At 41.1% G+C, this 18,118-nt stretch overlaps 3 protein-coding genes across 3 annotated transcripts in view; 1 reads left to right on the forward strand and 2 right to left on the reverse strand.

Annotated features, from left to right (window-relative positions):
* Positions 1-253: 253 nt before the first annotated feature.
* rps29 (ribosomal protein S29) lies at positions 254-1,461 on the reverse strand. The gene is made up of 3 exons (XM_022770294.1): positions 1,353-1,461; positions 739-838; positions 254-361 (listed from the first exon to the last, which is right to left on the reverse strand). Exons 1-3 carry the CDS (start codon positions 1,412-1,414, stop codon positions 353-355), a joined length of 171 nt encoding a protein of 56 aa, XP_022626015.1. The 5' UTR covers positions 1,415-1,461; the 3' UTR covers positions 254-352.
* A 1,419-nt stretch (positions 1,462-2,880) lies between these two features.
* On the forward strand, positions 2,881-8,544 carry mgat2 (mannosyl (alpha-1,6-)-glycoprotein beta-1,2-N-acetylglucosaminyltransferase). The gene is made up of 2 exons (XM_022770293.1): positions 2,881-3,028; positions 4,765-8,544. Exon 2 carries the CDS (start codon positions 5,020-5,022, stop codon positions 6,424-6,426), a length of 1,407 nt encoding a protein of 468 aa, XP_022626014.1. The 5' UTR covers positions 2,881-3,028; positions 4,765-5,019; the 3' UTR covers positions 6,427-8,544.
* A 3,592-nt stretch (positions 8,545-12,136) lies between these two features.
* LOC111237863 (WD repeat-containing protein 20-like) overlaps positions 12,137-18,118 on the reverse strand; it is a 17,887-nt gene continuing 11,905 nt past the window's right edge. Inside the window, exons 2-4 of the mRNA XM_022767156.1 lie at positions 15,837-16,019; positions 14,244-15,650; positions 12,137-13,952 (exon numbers count right to left, since the gene is read on the reverse strand). Coding sequence (XP_022622877.1) covers positions 13,896-13,952; positions 14,244-15,650; positions 15,837-16,019 — 1,647 coding nt within the window. The 3' untranslated portion in view covers positions 12,137-13,895. The remainder of the gene's footprint in view (positions 13,953-14,243; positions 15,651-15,836; positions 16,020-18,118) is intronic.

Consider the following 18,118-nt stretch of genomic DNA (forward strand, 5'->3'; position numbering starts at 1 on the left):
AGTTCAGAGAAAGCAATTATCTGGTATAGTTATGGTACAATTGTTGCTTCACACAAAGTTGTATGCAACTATTTTAAAGCACAAATACTCGTCCTTTGCGTATTAAAAGTCTCTGGAAATTTGTGAGTGACAGTGGCTCACATACCAGTGTTTCAGCTAAGTGACTAAATTTGTTTAAATGTGATATTAATACTACCTAATCATACCCAGCAGCATGCCTAGAAAACAATTCATGAATAAACACACAAAACAATTAACTTGGACAAAAAAACACATTTATTTGCAGTGCTGAATTATCCCATCTTGGCTGGCCTTCCAGAGATCACCACCTGAGGATGTCAGCGCAAGACATCTAGTCCAGCTGTGTGAAAATAATAATCAAGTCGTTAGTTATGGTTAGAGAGACACTTTCTGCATTGTTGTTTCAATTTCTCCAGACTATTCAGTCATATTAAGTGACAACTGAACCATAAGTTCATTACTCTTTTAAGAGGGAGGCTGATGTCTGCAAATATGTGCTACGAAACTGCTCATTAAGAGCCAATTTTCTAGATGAGACAAACTACATTTGTTTAAAATGCAGGTTTAAACAAGTTAGAACAATATTATTGCTGAAGTTGTGTGATGTGCTTAACGAGCCTTTCCGACGCCGTCACCAGCCTTTACTAACGCTACGATTTGATATGAAGTCAAATATACTATGTAAACACAAATTGATAGAAAATGGATAGTATTTACCTTGACGAAGCCGATGTCTTTAGCGTACTGCCTGAAGCACTGGCGGCACATGTTGAGTCCGTATTTACGGATCAGACCGTGTCTGTTCGAGCATACCCGGCTGGAGTAAAAAGGGAAATTATTATTTTATTTATTTACATAATAGAGCAAATATGACTGTGGTTATCATTCACTCATTCATAGAGTACAGGTACGGTGTCCCACACAAACTTGGCGCTGGTTATCATGGGCAAGCCTTTCTCTGTGCATCAAGGCTAATCCTAGCCTAGCTTCACATATACTTTAGATCTAAAACGGTCAGGCTTACAATGTTATAAGAGACAGTTTACATTAATAACCTCCTGAAATCACATGCAAATGTGTAATAAGATTTCTGCACATTAAACACGAGCAGTTTCGTTTCAAGAACAGTGAGCGGCTAACTGAGCACAACTGTACTGCTGTTAAGTTAACAAGGCGCATCCGTATCCTCCACCGCCATATTAGCTCACGGTCAGCTCCCATGCGGTGCAAAACTACTGATGAATTATCAACTACTGAAAGCCACAAATACGTTCAAACCAGCACGATTTAGTTCACATGTCGACATTTGACACATTAAAGGCAGGACTGACCAGGATCTGGATCCCTGACCGAATTTTCTGGGGTGACTCCAATAGAGCTGCTGATGGCCCATCTTGTCTCTTTCGCTCGAGTGTCGGAAAGGAAGAAAGAGGGCTGCGCGTGCGCCAATGAAGCATTCAACTAGGAGAGCTTCCGGTTGTGGTGTTTGTATGTTGCGCCTCCCAGTGGCGGGGGGGAACTGCAGCATGTAGCGGGACAGCCTGCAGGGGGCGTCACATACAGTTAACGCCATGGGGTAAACACATACACGGAGGTTTGGGGTTCAACACTATCAGTGATGAGTGGAGACGTTTAAGTTCATTTATTGCACTTACTGTAGCTGGAACTATATAAAATGAGTTAACGGAATAAACAAAAGGCATTTTATAAAGAGAAACTACAGGTTAAATATGAGGAAATATGTTTTTCATACGTTCAGACCTTCATTAGGCCTAATTTGAACATGATATGACATGTTTTTGAACAATATTTTATTTAAAAGACAACATTTTGTGCATGGGTCAACAGTTATTTTCCTGTTTCCTTATTTTCCTCAATATGAGAATAGAAGGGATATGATGAGTTTAATTTAATATCTAGGCCTAAAGATTTGTTTTCTGTTTTATACTCATGTACAGAACACAGTGTTTGCCCTTGTTTAATAATATAAAACAAAAGCCACAAAGGGGTTAACCCACAGTATTTAAAGTAGAAAATGAAAACGTTATATTAATAGAAAGTAGATGTTTGTGTAGATAGAAGAAGCAGTATATTTGTACACCTGGTGATAAATGCATGACTTATCTGTTCACATTTCTTACTTGTTTTTGTATCAACCTGAAAACAAGCTGTTTAATCAACATACTAGCTACAATTATCCAGGCAAAATCAACAATTTTAGTAATTTGTGTGTGTCATGACAGAACTTGAATAAATAGCTTTCCATTATCTGACTATAGATAAAAATGTCTAAATATAAATATTCTATATTTATTGTTGCTATGAAGGATTTCATCCTTTTCAAATTTGCACCAACAAACTTTATGTGCACCAAAAGTAGCCTGAAAACTACTGCTGGGAATGAATAAGGCAACACCTGGAGCTGCTACATAGATAGTGAATAATGGAACAACCCCTAGGTCACAGTGACAGCTCCCATGGTAATTTAACTAGGGTATATATTTTCAGTCACAGCTGTAAGCCCAATTGTCAAATAAAACGATATTAAATGAAACAATCCAGCATTTAAAATACTGATGCTCTGGTTTCCATTTTAGGGAAACAGTTGTTTGTATGTAACCTGCAGCACTAGAAAAGCACAATGTTTAAGCAAATTCATGTTTTAGGGTAGATTTTCCATCTAAACATATAAATGTGTATATTAAGCCTTGGTATGGATTAGTGAATCACTTAAAGGTATAGTAAAACTGTTCCGACCCATGTTGAGCTCAGGAAGGCTGTCATCAGCAGGGATACACGAACACATTTAGGGTGTCTCGGGTGCCCCCCGCTGGACCAGTGCATTGTGGGACAGCAGCAGGGGCAGGCAGTGGTTCCGTATTTGGGATTTCTACAGCTAGCTGATAGTTGCGTTTCCATGCATCCTGCTGGAAGGTATGGAGGAGAATGGGACCCCACCGTACTGATGTTTCTCGCTGAAAGGACCGTACGGCTTCTCCAGTGTTAGGTAACTAGTGTGAATATGGTTGTTCTGGTTCGCCATGGACGTTGTTGTTGGCGAGGTTCGGTGTGGACGGGCAGCTTGTAAGTTGCTAGCTGAAGCTAACTTACGGCTAGCATTTTTCTGGATGCTCGTTGTCATTAAAGACCGAAACTGAAACGACGACAACTGTTGTTTTCGGTCGCTTTGAGAGTATTTCATATCAGTCGGCGACACGACGACAACGGCATCTCGTATTAAAATCGATTAAAGCTGTGGCTGGCTCGGTGTGCCTGACAGCGGCCAATTCAGGACAGAAAAACTAACCGTGTTAGGCTCGAAGTGAAACATTGCATATCAGAGCAAGGAAACACGATAGATACAGACACTGGTAGAATAAAACGGTGCTGTAAATACAGTGGATTGAAACAGCTGCAGAACAAACCTTTCACTTGATGTTCACTTGAGCTGCAAATGTATGGAAAGCCCGTATAGGGACATACATATTACAAAGATATGAAACCTATAGATAAGATAGCTTTGCCATCTAATCCGCTTTTCATAAACTACTGTATTTAAAGTTTAAATCCAATATTACTGTGTTAAAGTACATGTTTACAGATAGCATTTGTTTTTCTTTGTTGAGTTTTACAGTAGCAACCAGGAATGTATTCATTAATATTATCAGAGACTCTAATACAGTTGGTGTCAAATGCCTATACCAGGCAGTGTCGCACTGTGACCATTCAGCTGAAGAGTCTCCAGAAAAAGAGGAGAATGAATGGGGTCAGGTAGGAAGCCAGAGAGACCACTAATTTAATAACAAAAAAGATGGAGTTTTGTTCAGCAGATCTGAGTAGAAAGAGCTAATCAATATTTACAATGCAGTTAAGGACAGCGATTTATGCAGAAGAAAATAAAGAAGTATTGAGCTATAATCAAAATTGATAACTAAAGAGGGAGTATAGAGTGGTCATAGAGATATGTTTATTATTAAATTATGTTAGTGGTTTAAGTGATACTACTTTGTAGAGACTATTGGATTGTTATGTGAAATTAAGTTAGCTATTTTAACAAATGTACTTCCAGTAAGGCTGGATGATTACAGTTTTTCAAATTTCAACAATCTAGTAATGTTATCATCCTACAAATTTCTGTTCTCCAAATTAATGACTCACAGCAAGCTATAATTAACATTAAAAAAACACTTATTGTTGCACAATGTTGTGCATTACACAAGCCTATGCTCTTTATATGCATAAAGTAAAAACTCCAATGTGAGAGTGAAAGTTAATTCTTGATCTCGGAGGCAATAGTTTGATTTAATATTCGTAACCGTAGGATCAGTAGTTAGCTTTACACTGCATCTCATGGTCTTCATTTCCTAACTGAGTTTGTTTAGTTGTCATAGCGCTGGTTCATTTGTCAACATGCAACCTACATAATATATATGCTAGTATTATATATGCCATGAAAAGCTATTAAGTGGACCTTAGTTAAGATTATTTTATCAAACTGCTGTTGAAAAATGAAGTGTCACACATATTTCACAAGTTTTTACACATGAAACGTTAGGTCTCATTTAATGTGCAAGATGGGTCACTGTCATAGACATCATTTTGATTACTTTCTATTTTATTTTGCATGTATTTGTCATACTGTGATTTGCTGCCTATTTGGAAAATATTCCTCTTAACACTTTGATAATGATTTTAACCATATTGCTCGCCCTAAGTTTATTTCCTGGTTTATTTTTCATTCAGGTGGTTCATGCACACTGCAACACTGCTGCCTCCCAGCACCCGTCATGCCTTATGGAATATTCATCCACCACCAATGACATTCCAGTGGGATCCATGTTTACAGCAACAGTTCATTTTGCCAACAATTAGCCTCATTACAGCTTCTTTTTAATCAGGCTTGCTCCCTGTGCAAAGCACACCATCACAACTGCAAGCCTGTGCTTTTTTTTCTCTACAATCAACTTTTCTCCCTTCGCAAGAGGCTGACCCCCTATCATGAGATTCCGAATCTACAAGAGGAAGGTGGTGATACTGACTCTGGTGGTTGTTATCTGTGGCCTAGCTTTCTGGAGCAGCGGAAGGCAGAAAAAGAACGACACTGGATCATTCCCCAAGGAAGTGGAGACGGTGAGGAGAAGCAGCAGCGTTAGCAGCAGCAGTAGCAGCATCAACAACCATATCCAGGTGCAAGCCACACCTGCAGTCAGCCGGGCACCTGTTCCACCTCCTATTATACAAGCAAATGACACACATCCAGAAAAAGCAAAGGATAAAGAGAAGATACCCAAGCCAGAGGTAGATAACACCACTTTAGTATACCGTGGCATTGTTTTCCAGCTAAATTTTGACCAGACAATAAGAAATGAAGAGAAGTTTAAGGCCTCTCGACAGAAAGACGATCTGGTTGTGGTGGTTCAGGTCCATAACCGACCAGACTACCTTAAGCTATTAGTGGACAGTTTGCGGAAGGTCAGAGGTGTGGAGAGCATACTGCTGATATTCAGCCATGACTACTGGTCCCCTGAGATAAATAAAGTGGTGGCCTCTGTTGACTTCTGTCAAGTCCTTCAGATTTTCTTTCCCTTCAGCATTCAGCTGTACCCCCAGGAGTTCCCTGGAAATGACCCCAGGGACTGCCCAAGAGACATTCCCAAAAAAGACGCCTTAAAGCTGGGATGCATCAATGCAGAGTACCCCGACTCATTTGGCCACTACCGCGAGGCCAAGTTCTCCCAGACCAAGCACCACTGGTGGTGGAAGCTGCACTTTGTATGGGACAGGGTCCGGGTCCTGAAGGACCATAAGGGTCTGGTCCTGCTGATCGAAGAGGACCACTACTTGTCTCCGGACTTTATCCATCTCTTAAAGCTGATGTCAGCTCTGAAAAGGGAGCAGTGCACAGACTGTGACATCCTCTCACTGGGGAGCTACAGCCACATTGGCTACTCCAGCAAAGCAAATAAGGTAGAGGTGAAGGCCTGGAAGTCAACTGAGCACAACATGGGGATGGCTCTGAGTAGAGAGACGTACCAGAAGCTGATTCAGTGCACCGACACGTTCTGCACTTATGACGACTACAACTGGGACTGGTCCTTACAACACCTGACTGTATCCTGCCTGCCCTCCTACTGGAAAGTCATGGTGAGTGAGGCGCCACGGATTTTCCACGCCGGAGACTGTGGCATGCACCACAAGAAGGCTTCTTGCATGCCAATAAGCCAGAAAACCAAGATAGAAAACATCCTACAGAGCAGCGGGAACCAGCTGTTCCCAAAGAACCTCCTGATAGCAAAGAGACTGCCAGCCAATGGGGTTGGAGGGGTGGCCCCCCATGTGAAAAATGGGGGTTGGGGAGATATCAGGGACCATGAACTCTGCAAGAGTTATGTTCGATTACAGTGACCTTAATTGCTACTATTATATATTATTGTCTCTTTTGCATCCTCTATAAAGAAAAAAGCCTTTTAAAGTAAATCTTTATGGACTATTCTTCATATTGCCTGTTTTATTGGACTGTTCCAAATAAAGACGAATGTTGGATTTTTGGCTTCTTTAACAGAAATATGTCTTTACATTGAATTATTCAAGTGATTTCTGGCAAGTCTGCTTTGTTTTGTAAGTTGTAATTAACAATAATATACTAAACAATATATTGTTGTGTTTTATCTAACAAGGCTTTCAGATTAAAATATGTGTGGTTACTTTTAAATTACCAAAAATGTAGAACATCTCTAAATCGTGGTAAATTGGAAAGAGCAGGCAAGTGCTCATCGGGGCAGTCATAAATTTGGTGAATCTGTGGACTTTGCAATCCCACTGTGCATGCATAATTAATTTGAAGTTATTTATATCACATAAATTTGCTGAGATCAAAAGAGATCCTTTGAGACACCTTGTTCCATTTAAATAATCTCCCACTTAGCTGATCTTCAACAGGTTTCGAGAGCACACCAAGAGTCTTGTTACTCCTGTGACTGCAGAATGGTGCACAGCATTGATAAGCATACCAGTGACACTGACATGATAGGGCACATGAACGAAATGAGTGTTTCTCATCAAGCATGTTTCACAGAGGGTGTATATGATGAGTGAAGGGCATGTGTTTTATTTTGTTGCAGTGCATCACTGTCAAGCTTAATATTTCACATATAAAATGCCTATTCAGGCCACTGTATCTTTGTGCAGAGATTTTGATTTCACAGATAAATGCACACAATGCACCTGGAGAGATCCCAAGACACTGGTGCAACTCTCTCGTTCGTGTTGTTGCTATTGAAGATGCATTTACATTTTAAGTGCTTAGACCACAGCTCTGTATCGATGGTTTCCGCTAAGGCCCAAGCTCGGTGGCTTCTCTGAAGCTGCATTGATCCCCCCACCCCCACCCCCCCGGCAAAGTTTAACAATTGGTTCTGCACACTGTTCAGAATCCTGAATAACTGCAAAGTTATTGCTGACTGGACTCCCCATACAGTTCACATTAAGTACATCCTCTGGCAGACTGCTTGAGGCCTCTCTTAGACTCTGCTCCCAACATAAAATTCCTAAACATTGCATGAATTAAATATGACATGCTTAATGTAAGACATATATCCTCAGCATAGTTGTTCACTAAGACAAATGTAAAGACTGAGTTGCACTGATGAAGCTTAACAAAGCTTCCTCTATGACAGACAGAATCTCTGCAGGGTAAGAAGCCCCATTTTATTTCCTATTCGTGAACTTTAATTCCTAATGCAGTGTGAAGACATGTGATGCTGGGACTGATGTGCTGAGGTCATGTGACTTGCAAATTGTGCAGCTGCTCCCATGGTGGAGGCCCAGTAATTGGGCCCGCACCTCAAGGGACACGGCTTAGAATAGAATTGAGAATAGGAGGACGTGGCATTGTGCTCTTGATTCTTGGTGACTAATGGTTAACTGATGCTGGAGCCTTTGGAACTGTAATGTGCTGTTGCCATTGGAAGCTCTCTACTTAGTTTAATATTTGAGGGCAAAAATGAACAGGAAAAACATACAGAAGTTGTGTGTGACATCTTTTCTAGGGCCAGTTATATGTAATGTCCATTAATCAGTAAACCTTCAGCTTTAGAGCACATTTTTACGCTGAAGCAGTCAGAAACATCAGGGCAGATTGACCAATGAAACAGATAAAGCAATTAAAATTGAAGCAGTAAATCACAAATTCAATGTCAGTAATAAAGTCAGTATAAGACAAAGAAATATAGGCACTATTTTAATCTAACAGCCATGCTGAACAAAGCTCAATGAAAACGTAAGCTACTGTGTGTTATAATTTAAATGCAATAATTGACTTGTGATGTGCCACAAGTCTACTTCTCTGAATGAATTATTTTAAGTGTTGATTTTCCAGCTTGCCTTTCTTTCCAGCACACAGACCTGGAATAATGAGCTACTGGAGCATGCAGTCAAAATAAATTTTTCATTGGGAGTAAATTCTGAAGCATGACTTGGCAGTTACTTCAGTAGTTTTGAATTTTTCAGACCATAAGTGGAGTTACAAAGATGGCTTGATTACATAATAAAATACACAACAGCTGCTTCAACATTTTTCCAACAACCTGGACATGACTTTAACTTCATGTTATCAGCTTTCATTTTTTTATATTATCAATGGCTACATGTAATTTGAAAATTGTCGCTCGTAGTGATGAACCCACAGAGAATTATCACATAACTCAGTACTTCCCTTCAGCTCTATGGGACATTTAAATACCTTGTTTAGGTTTTTTGTCCTGCAGCTTGCTTTGGTTCACTCCCTCTAGCTTCCTGTAAGCAAGACAGAAGACAGACATAGTGTAACAACAATGGTGCATTTAGCAGCTGCAGAGTATGATATTTTGTTCAGGAATGGACACCAAAAACAGAGTTAAAAGGAGAGGGAATATTGGACTTAGGTGGCCAGAAACATGACTTCAAAACAAACAAGTTCGAAATATCAACTTAAATGTCAGTGTTGAATTCACAACTTGCCATCAAGCAGCCAAAAAAAACCAAAGAAAAAACAAAACAAAAAAAAAAAACCTCATTGTGTGTTTTAAGAGTGTCAGTTTGGTCATTCGTTTATTCGCACCACCCAGGTTAGCAGTAGGTTCCAGACATCTGTGCACCCTAACATCTAGGTACCTATTTTTATCGTTTCCAAAAGATCAGACACACGGGTGGTTATCTATCTACAAAGTGCTGAGTAGAGAATTACCTATACATTGACATCCGAGCTTCCCAGTTTTCCAATACATCCAATTTAAAGGAGCTTGAATTTCAGTGTTCGATTTAATTTAACATGATAGTTATTATTGCTACTTGCTAAATAAAAGTCATTTCTTTATTTCTGTTCTCACAATGGCCTAAATCAATATCCCTGTGGAAGTTTTGATGGAAAAAACTAGGTTAATTTTTAATTATTTCTGTAATCTGACTAGTGCTATTTGCTCAGAGGACATCCATCACTGACATAACTAAAAAGTGTCATGTCATTTTGCAAACATAATTTCATGTATTCATTTTCCCTGTCCATTATCTTAAACTGTCAAGGTTTTGCAACACATCGAATGCTGCTCATTCTTCAGGCTTATAGCTCTGAGAGACGATATTAATCATTCATAGCCGCCTGCACACATTGCTAGGTAAACAAAACTCTGGGTCAATATGTGGAGGCATGCAGGCGAGGGAGCTGCATCACACTGAGAAGATGAGCAAAGCAGGACCCCACAGAACCAATGGGACTCTCTTTCAATCTATTGAATTCCTATCAAGTGGGACCTATTTCCCTGAAGATGCAAGATAAATGTAGCTGTTCCAAGCTCTTAGCGTATGCCACAGTGTTTTGATTGCTATTCAAATGGCTGCTGAGATGAAAGCGCGGTTGCTTCGGTTTGTAAAATGAATAAATGTGGTTGAAAAGAATGTAGTTTAGAGAGCAGCATAAGAGCATATGTACTGTATTATAGTCAGTGTCATGTTTTCATGTAAGACATCTCTCAAAGCCAATCCTGACTGATATCTGCTCAACATAGATGTGAGCGGCCCAGGGGAGATCAGTCAGAGCCCGTCATGTGGTGAGTGACACCCTGACAGGATGATCGGTGCCTCTCCAGCCCGCTGATCACACTTCCCACCCCTTCCCTCACACTGATGCCACAGGGTGCTGGTTTAATGGCTCTGAGTGCTCGTGTTTCTTCTAAAAGTGACTCATAAATTATGGAAGAGCAATTTTATTCCCCACTTGGAGTATAAAGTATATATGAAGTAAGTAGGGTGAAGTAGAATACATTTGTATAGGAAAGGAGAGTGAGAGACAACAGGATATACATATATAGACAATGTTTTCCCTGTTTGATCAAGTGATAGCTGTTATCAAATGCAAGTTCATTTAATGGTTATGAGGCATTTCCAAGCTCTCATTTGTCTGAGCAACACTGCCCCCTACTGGTCAACTGGAGCACTAACACGCCCTTTACTGGTAAATAGAGTATAACTAGGAGACACGTTTATGTGGAATGGAGTGACAGCAAACAAAGTCATAATCTAGATCAAATGGCCGTTCCTGCTCAGTTTAGTATCTAGTGAATAATATATTAGATTTTGTCCTTGAAGTTCAATAGGACCTCATGAATTTATAACAGCTTTGATAATGAAAATAAGTTCCATGACTTGTTATTGGCCTAGATTGCAGATAGAGCATATAACACCAAGATATATTTGTACTAGATCAACATCTATGAGTGTGTGTTGCATACCGCTGTAGATAGAATATAGCTAGCTTTATTAGCTCATGCATATCATACACCCCACAAGTGTTTCCATTTATTGTCCCTCATTAGACCTCTGCACGGGTTTGTCCAAATAACACCTTTACATTTTCTTTATTATTATTAATGTATGGCTGCAGGGTCTTTATGGACTTTGGTTTAATGCCTCATGTAACTTCCAGCATGGAGTGGAGGTCTAATTAGCCGATAACTGAAAACACCTGTGTGGCAGGGTCTTCAATAACTTTGCTAACGCATCTTGATGAAGAAAAAAAACAACATAAAACAATGACACATGAATGTGGTTATCCTAGTGACTTATTTACCTGGACCAACACAAGCTCAAACGGACAGACTGACTCAGGACTATCACATTGTGATATACATGTACATACTGTCACCTGCTCCCTTGGGGATATTCCCAGGGTGCCCCTGGGCAGACAGCATCTCTTCATATCCTGTGTGAACTAATTACTGAAGTTCAGCTGCAGGTTTTCCACCAACAACAACACTTGAGAATTCTGCTTCATGTGCTGAATGCCACTGAAAGAGATGCGATGACAAGAGACGACAGAGACCTTAAACGACACAAAACGTCTTCAAAGAGAAAAAGACCACAAAAAAACAAGAACAACAAATAACAAAAAGTCACCAAAAGAAAGCACACACACACACACACACACACACACACACACACACACACACACACACACACACACAAATGACACAGAGAGAATCACCCCAAGGGTACAAAATTACCACAAAGAGACACAAAACATTGCTTTGTCTGCATCCAGGGGCCCATTGTCTCATAATCCATCTATGCATATTGTAGAATGTAGTATGCACAGTGCGCTTGGAAGCATTGTAACTGGGTAGATCAGCAGAGGGGATGTAGTTTCCAAGCCCATAATTCCTTGTAATGATCATGTAAAAGCATGACCTGGCAGGGCAGTGATATCTTGAATTTATATCAGTCTTTTTTTTTTCTGTCATGTCTCATGTGAGGCCCTTTCTACTTACTCGTGAAATCAAATTACAGGTCAATTGTTCTGATGTCAGCATTCGGCGGCTGTGCTAAACGCTAATGGAAGTACCAACCTAATGTGATTACCAGTGGAGTGATAGGAGTCCCTATCTGGGTGTCACTACCTACAGTAGTAATTTCATGTTGTGTGTTGAGCCTGAATCGCACCCTCTGTGGAGGGAACCACGAGGGTATATTTCCCAACTACGAAAAATCACAATCACAATATGTTACATGCAGACATGTAGCGATTCATGTGGCGAGTGCTGAAAAGACACTTGAAAAATTAACACAAATGGAACATAAGGTCTGTCAAAGCTGTTTTAATAGGCGTCACATGGAGGAAAAGGCTCCCACTGTTAAAATCCTCACTCTCTTCCTTTGTGGGTGCTTGAAAAACACCTGCACCTCAAGCACGCACACCACCATCAAGTGCTGACATTAGTCAGTTGGTATTCAACACAGTGTCAAATGTTTGTTCACAAGTTCGGCATCAGTTCAGTGATTATTACTCACAATAACAGGAGTCACAGATTTCAGCCCTGTCTGCAGAACATAAGTCGTCAGTCTTATTTGTTAGTTAAAGTGAAATCACACGCATGTTGATGGATGGGACTAGTGCTAACGAGGGGAACTATGCCAGCGTTAGTCTTCCTGTGGTTTACCTGAGCTTGGAGAGATGGCTGAATTAGACCGCTGCATCTGCGCCTACCTGCCTATGGTGTAAAAGGAATCTGCAGCGACAGGCTAGCTAGCATTCAGCACTACCTGTTAGATAAGAGGACTTCATAGATCTCCTATACCAAACGTTTCATTAATAAAAAATACACCTGAATTCTCTTTATGTACAACAGAAAAGAAACATTTTTCACCTGCATATTCAAGATTCATTTTAATATTAGGTATAGATTTTCTGTATTAGAAATATCACTATTTTCCGAAATGAGGATCTTTCAACTAATGTAATAATGATCATTTCACCCATAAATCATTGAAGTACAATATTTACATATAATACAGAGCCCGTTTAATCTGAAACAATATTAAAATAAATGTTCAATAGATACAAAGGTTTTTAATTCTATTTATATTTCAACCTTGTCAAGGAGTCCTTACACACTCCAAAAATGTAAAGCCATTCTCCTCTAACAAACTATTAAGTGCAAACAATTTTTTCCATATAAAAAACTATGATTGCAGCGTCCAGCGTTGAGACAGTAGGCAATAACACGCCATTTCCCCAAGTGCTTCCAAAGCGGTCTTCAAAATATTTCGATTTGTGTTCCACCGTCATGAATTCAAAATGGGAAAAACAAGAAAACAAGAATGAAAGGAAATCTGTGCAAAATTCACTTTTAAGTGTGATACCTCTGATTGACATATTTGTAAAGGAAGTAAAAAGCTCCAGTCTCTCTTGAGCAGGTGTTTAAGGAATGTGGCTGCACAAGGGATCGCCCAGGAGGTGAAAAAAAAAAAAAGAAAAAAAGAAAAAGAAAAAGAAAAAGATAGACTTGGCATTGGGGATATGCTGCTGCTCTAAAACAATCCCTCATCTTATTCCCTTTTTTCTGTGAATATATTAGAAGAAACAGAATATAGAAAATATGACCGAATCAAACCCACACAAAAGGATAGGTTGAGGCATTACCACAATGCTTACACCGTGTCTAGTCTTTGAAGAACTACAGGCACAAAGGATTGGGTACAACAGTTTGTTATTTTCAGACTAGACGTGACTTGATATGACCATGGATGTAACAGTGAGCCAGTCAACCCTTCCCATAAACCTCCTGGATGATTTAAAGCTTGCCCTCTTACTTCCAGTAGCACCCTTTTTCACCCCCAGACAAAAGGGGGTCAAGTCTCTAACCCTAGCTTGGCCAACATCGCTTATCTAAACATGAGTAGTAACACAAAAGCGAGCATTCTGGGTGGTTGTAGTGATGAGAATGAAGGTGACACTGGAGGTCATGTGGTGTGTGACAGTGTGTGAAGAAGCGCTGCAGGGCCTTGGCCTTGGTCATCCCCGTCTCTGTTGCATGGAGCTGTCATTAGCAGCACCAGCACTGGGGCTATACTACTGTTCCACTGGGGGAGTTGGCTGGGTTGTTTTGAGATGATAGCAATCCCTGTGGAGAGACAGATAACACACATTGATAACAAACAACAGTGTAATGTGAATGTAATAAAAGAGGCAGAATAGTGAGGCCATGAGGTTTACTGTCGGAAAAAGATGTGCTAGTACTGTAATCATCTAAATGCTGAGGGTTTAGTATAAATCTGGAATGAAATAACCAAAACCCTTGGCTGCACACAGTGGATTTAACAGCTTCTGGGTGCAGCGAGAAAATGGATGTGCTAGAAGCAATGTGAGTTAAGAGGTGTCACATGACAGTATCCTCGAAAGGCCTGTCACTCACCACTTTCCCAGGCCTAGCCCATGTGCAAACGAAACCCTCCTGACAGGCTGTTACCAGACAGTCCTCAAGGAAGATTAACACAGTGAGTCTCTCGTGAGCAATCTTCTTGCACACCAGCGGCTCCAGCAGTGGCACTTCATCCATGCGTGGGCAGAGCGTAGTGCCCAGAGTCTTAGCCGCGTCAGCTTTTGCCGTCCGTGATGAGCTAAGCTGGTTGAGCTTGTCACTGCTCTTGCTGCTAATGTGACCCATGCTGTGGTTTCGTTTGTGGTCCTTCTCGTGGCGCTCCTTGCGTGAGTCGTGTAACGACAGCGTTGCAAATTTGCTGACGCCGGTCGCAATGAAAGCACTATCAATGATACTGTTGCCCTTGGTGGAGCTGCTGTTGCCTGTGTGGCTGTTGGGGGTGCTGCCCCCTGCTGGGTTGGAGGAGTGTGGCAAGCTATTGGACCGAGGCAGGGTGCTGGGGAGGGAGTTAGTTGGGTTACCACTGGAGCTACTATTGCTCACATTGTCTTTTCCATTGGTGCCACTGGGATTAGTGGTGGTGGTGGTGGTGGTGGTGGATACAGTAGTAGTAGTAGTAGTTTGTCCAGTAGCTGGAGGGCTTGTGGCACTCATAACATTAGTGTGAGTCCTAGTGCGGGACAATGGGAGGTGAGGGAAGAGAATGTCCTCTGTAAGGTCCCACAGACACAGTTGAGTGTCTTGGCCCACTGAGCCAAATCTGTAGGTCACACTAACAGGCCTACTGTCTGTAGAGTTCCTCTTAGACAGCCGAGAATGAGCGCTGTTTGCTCTCTCTCTGCCCGCACCAAAGTGAATCTGCTCATGGAAGTCCTCATCACTACCGCTGAACTCAGCAGGGGGGTCACCATCCTCCACACTGGTAGTACAGTGGTCAAATGCCACCACACTTACCCACGATTTGTGACCATGCCCCCGTGCTATCACTCTGCAGTCTGAAAAGGACCACACCGTCACCAGGTCGTCCTCCCCTCCTGCCACAATATATCGTCCGTCTGGGCTCCAGCACACACACAGTAAGCCACCAAAGTAGCTCTTCATTGTTCCATGGAGCTCTGCAGCGTCAAAGCCAAATACCCGCAGGAAGCCATCCTGGCTTGCACAAGCCAGAAACTTGCCATCAGGGGAGAAGGCAAACTCATTAAGCGACCCTTCACCCACTGTCCAGCGCAGTAACGGGTTACGAGCTGACTTGCTCTTGCAGGTATGCACAGCATAGTTTTCACCCTGTTTAAGGAGCTGGTAGTGAGGTGCTGTGGTGCCACAGGTGTTTTCCACGTTGTACAAGTACATACTGCCACTTGAGTGAGCCACCAGGAACAGGCTCTCTGAACCAGGAACCCATCGTACGCACGTTACTCTTGACTTGTCTATAAGTCTCTGGGGGGAGATGGACAAACAAACAGAGCGGAAAAAAAGAGAGAGAGACTGGTCAGCTATTTACTCCATTACTGTAATAAAAGTGGTTTTGGTCCAAAACATAATGCAAATATGATTAAATACTACATAAGAAAAACAAGTTATCTATGGTAGAATGTCTTCAAAACAATGCAAACTGGAACCCACCTCTTCATTGAAGAGTTTGCTGGTTTCCTTCTTTATTGGGTCTATGAGCTGCACCTGGCCTGCTGAGAAGCCCACCAACAGGGAGACACTCTCTGCTGTAGCTGTGAGTGGGTTGAAATCATGACATGTGGGCTGCGTTCCTTTGTATATCCTCTTGTCTATGGGCTTACTAAGATCAGCAGCCTAGAACAGGAACAAATACACACAGATGAGTACATTTTGAAACATAAAAGTAATTTTTGATTTGTAGCAACATCATAAGAAAAAAAAAATCATCCTAATTGCAATTGCTCCTCCGAGGTGACCTCTAATACTTTACTCCACAACTCCACACTTACAGTATGTTTGCCTCACAGCTTTTCTCCAAAGACGGACACATTTCAGTCACAGTAAAGAATTCAAAAGAACACCTAGAAATTACATTAATGTTCCCCACACTGATTTATTTGTGGTGGCCTGCCACAATATCAACACTGACCGCCACATATTGATTTTTTATCTTATTACTATAACTACAAATTTTTCATTGTAGAGCTGTGCTCAGCACATCAATTGACTCAGCCCCTCCTTGCCCCCCCTCTGCTCTCTCTCGCCAACACATAGACAAGAGACCCGTCTGTCATAGTCGGGCTGGCCATCGGGAGTACAGGGAGAAATCCTGCCTCATTGGCGGGCCTGTGCACCGTCAGCCAATTGGTGGGCTCACTGGCCACTCACAATATATAATCAGCTTAAATAACCTTCACTGACTTGGTGAGGTTTGCTTGACGCAATGTGAAGCAATGGAGCTGTCTATATTGTTCAGTAATTTATTTGTCACAAAGTACTTGGCAATTAAAACATTTGTAGTGGAGCACCATATATACTGTATTACCTAATAATTAATTTAAGAGCCAGCCAAATAATGTAGTTACTGCAAAGTTTATGTCTTCCAACAACAGGTGGTTGAGGATACATGCAGTTATCAAAGGCAAACAAAAGGATTTGATCTATTTTCTAATTTCATTTGACAAAAGTTTTTACCTCTTGAGCTTGTACCCTCAATGAAAAAGTCAGAGCAGAACAGCCAACCCTGTAGGAATGTATTTGGCACTGGACCAATGCAAATTTGATTGGTTTGTGCATTAAAAGGAGTCAGAGAAAAAGCTTATGGGGTTTAACTTTAAAAGGTGTCAGTGTTGTCAAAGTGAGACTGCTATAAATAAAATAAGGATCTTTTGCACACATGAACATTTCACACGCAAGTGCTACAAGTTTGACTTATTGGCTATCAAAGTATTTTACACAATCTTCAGACTTCATTAAGAAAAATCATTCCTTAACAGTGTCCTAACCACAAGCAAGACTGCTCAAAGACTCATCTTAAGAGTGAGGGGTATAAGAAACCCAAGACTTGCTCAGTCTAGATCGTGTTTTTTTTTCTTCTATGTCTACTTTGGTTAGAAATGATTGGCATACTGCCAGAGAACTTCAGCTACTCAATGAAAATCCTCACAGCAGTAATTAAATCACAGTAATTAGAACACAAGCTGGGTCCTGACTACTGGCTGTATGTACAACAGTTATATTCTGTATGTCATCTCAGTGGAGGGAATTATTTTCTAATATCAGAATTAGAGGTAAGAACTCTAAAAACTTACATCACACTTTCACTCTCATTCCCCCCAATTAGTCAGTTAATTGGCTGATTAGTTCAGCACTTCCTCAGCACTTTCTGCTAGGATGCGCACATAGGTTTTTTTTTTTTTTTATCCAATGTTTGTATGGGGTGGCTCAAGAAAAGCGAGTTTTCCTTTAATCACAGCGCTGGCGGTTCAACCCCTAGCTCAGGGGTCAGTTCTAAGTTTGGCTTAGCTTGAAATAAAGCATTGCTGAGAAAAAAAAAACAAACAAAAAAAAACGTTCTAACGTGTGCTATTATTTCATAAGTAAAAATCACTAAAGAGGAAGTGATTCTGTGGATAACTGTTGCTGCCATTGACAGAGGTCTATTTTAGCACCAGGCGCTGTGCACCGAGTACAGTCCAGCCCACAGCCTGATGCGTGGCTGCTTGTGTTTGTTATTCAGTCTCAACATGGATAAAATCATAAGCATTCTTCAGGTGAGGGCAAAATGTGGGACTGTCAGTCTGATATTGTATCATTAAAAAAAATCATACGATCAAAATAGTCTGGAGGCCCAGATATTAATGCCGGTGGGCCAGTTTTGGCCCACGGGCCGTCAGTTGCCGATCACTGCCCTAGCTCCTCTTGTTGACAACCCTAAATTAATCCTGATGGTT

The sequence above is a fragment of the Seriola dumerili genome, unplaced genomic scaffold, assembly GCF_002260705.1.
Source record: "Seriola dumerili isolate Sdu_G_001 unplaced genomic scaffold, Sdu_1.0 BDQW01000025.1, whole genome shotgun sequence".
In the NCBI taxonomy this organism is placed as follows: domain Eukaryota; kingdom Metazoa; phylum Chordata; class Actinopteri; order Carangiformes; family Carangidae; genus Seriola; species Seriola dumerili.

Bases quoted from the DNA above. Each gene is read 5' to 3' on its own strand.
- rps29 (XM_022770294.1), bottom strand. From the start codon at position 1,414: ATGGGCCATCAGCAGCTCTATTGGAGTCACCCCAGAAAATTCGGTCAG. The intron at 839-1,352 runs GTCAGTCCTGCC...TTTTTACTCCAG, and splicing joins GGTCAGGGATCCAGATCCTG to CCGGGTATGCTCGAACAGAC.
- mgat2 (XM_022770293.1), top strand. From the start codon at position 5,020: ATGAGATTCCGAATCTACAAGAGGAAGGTGGTGATACTGACTCTGGTG.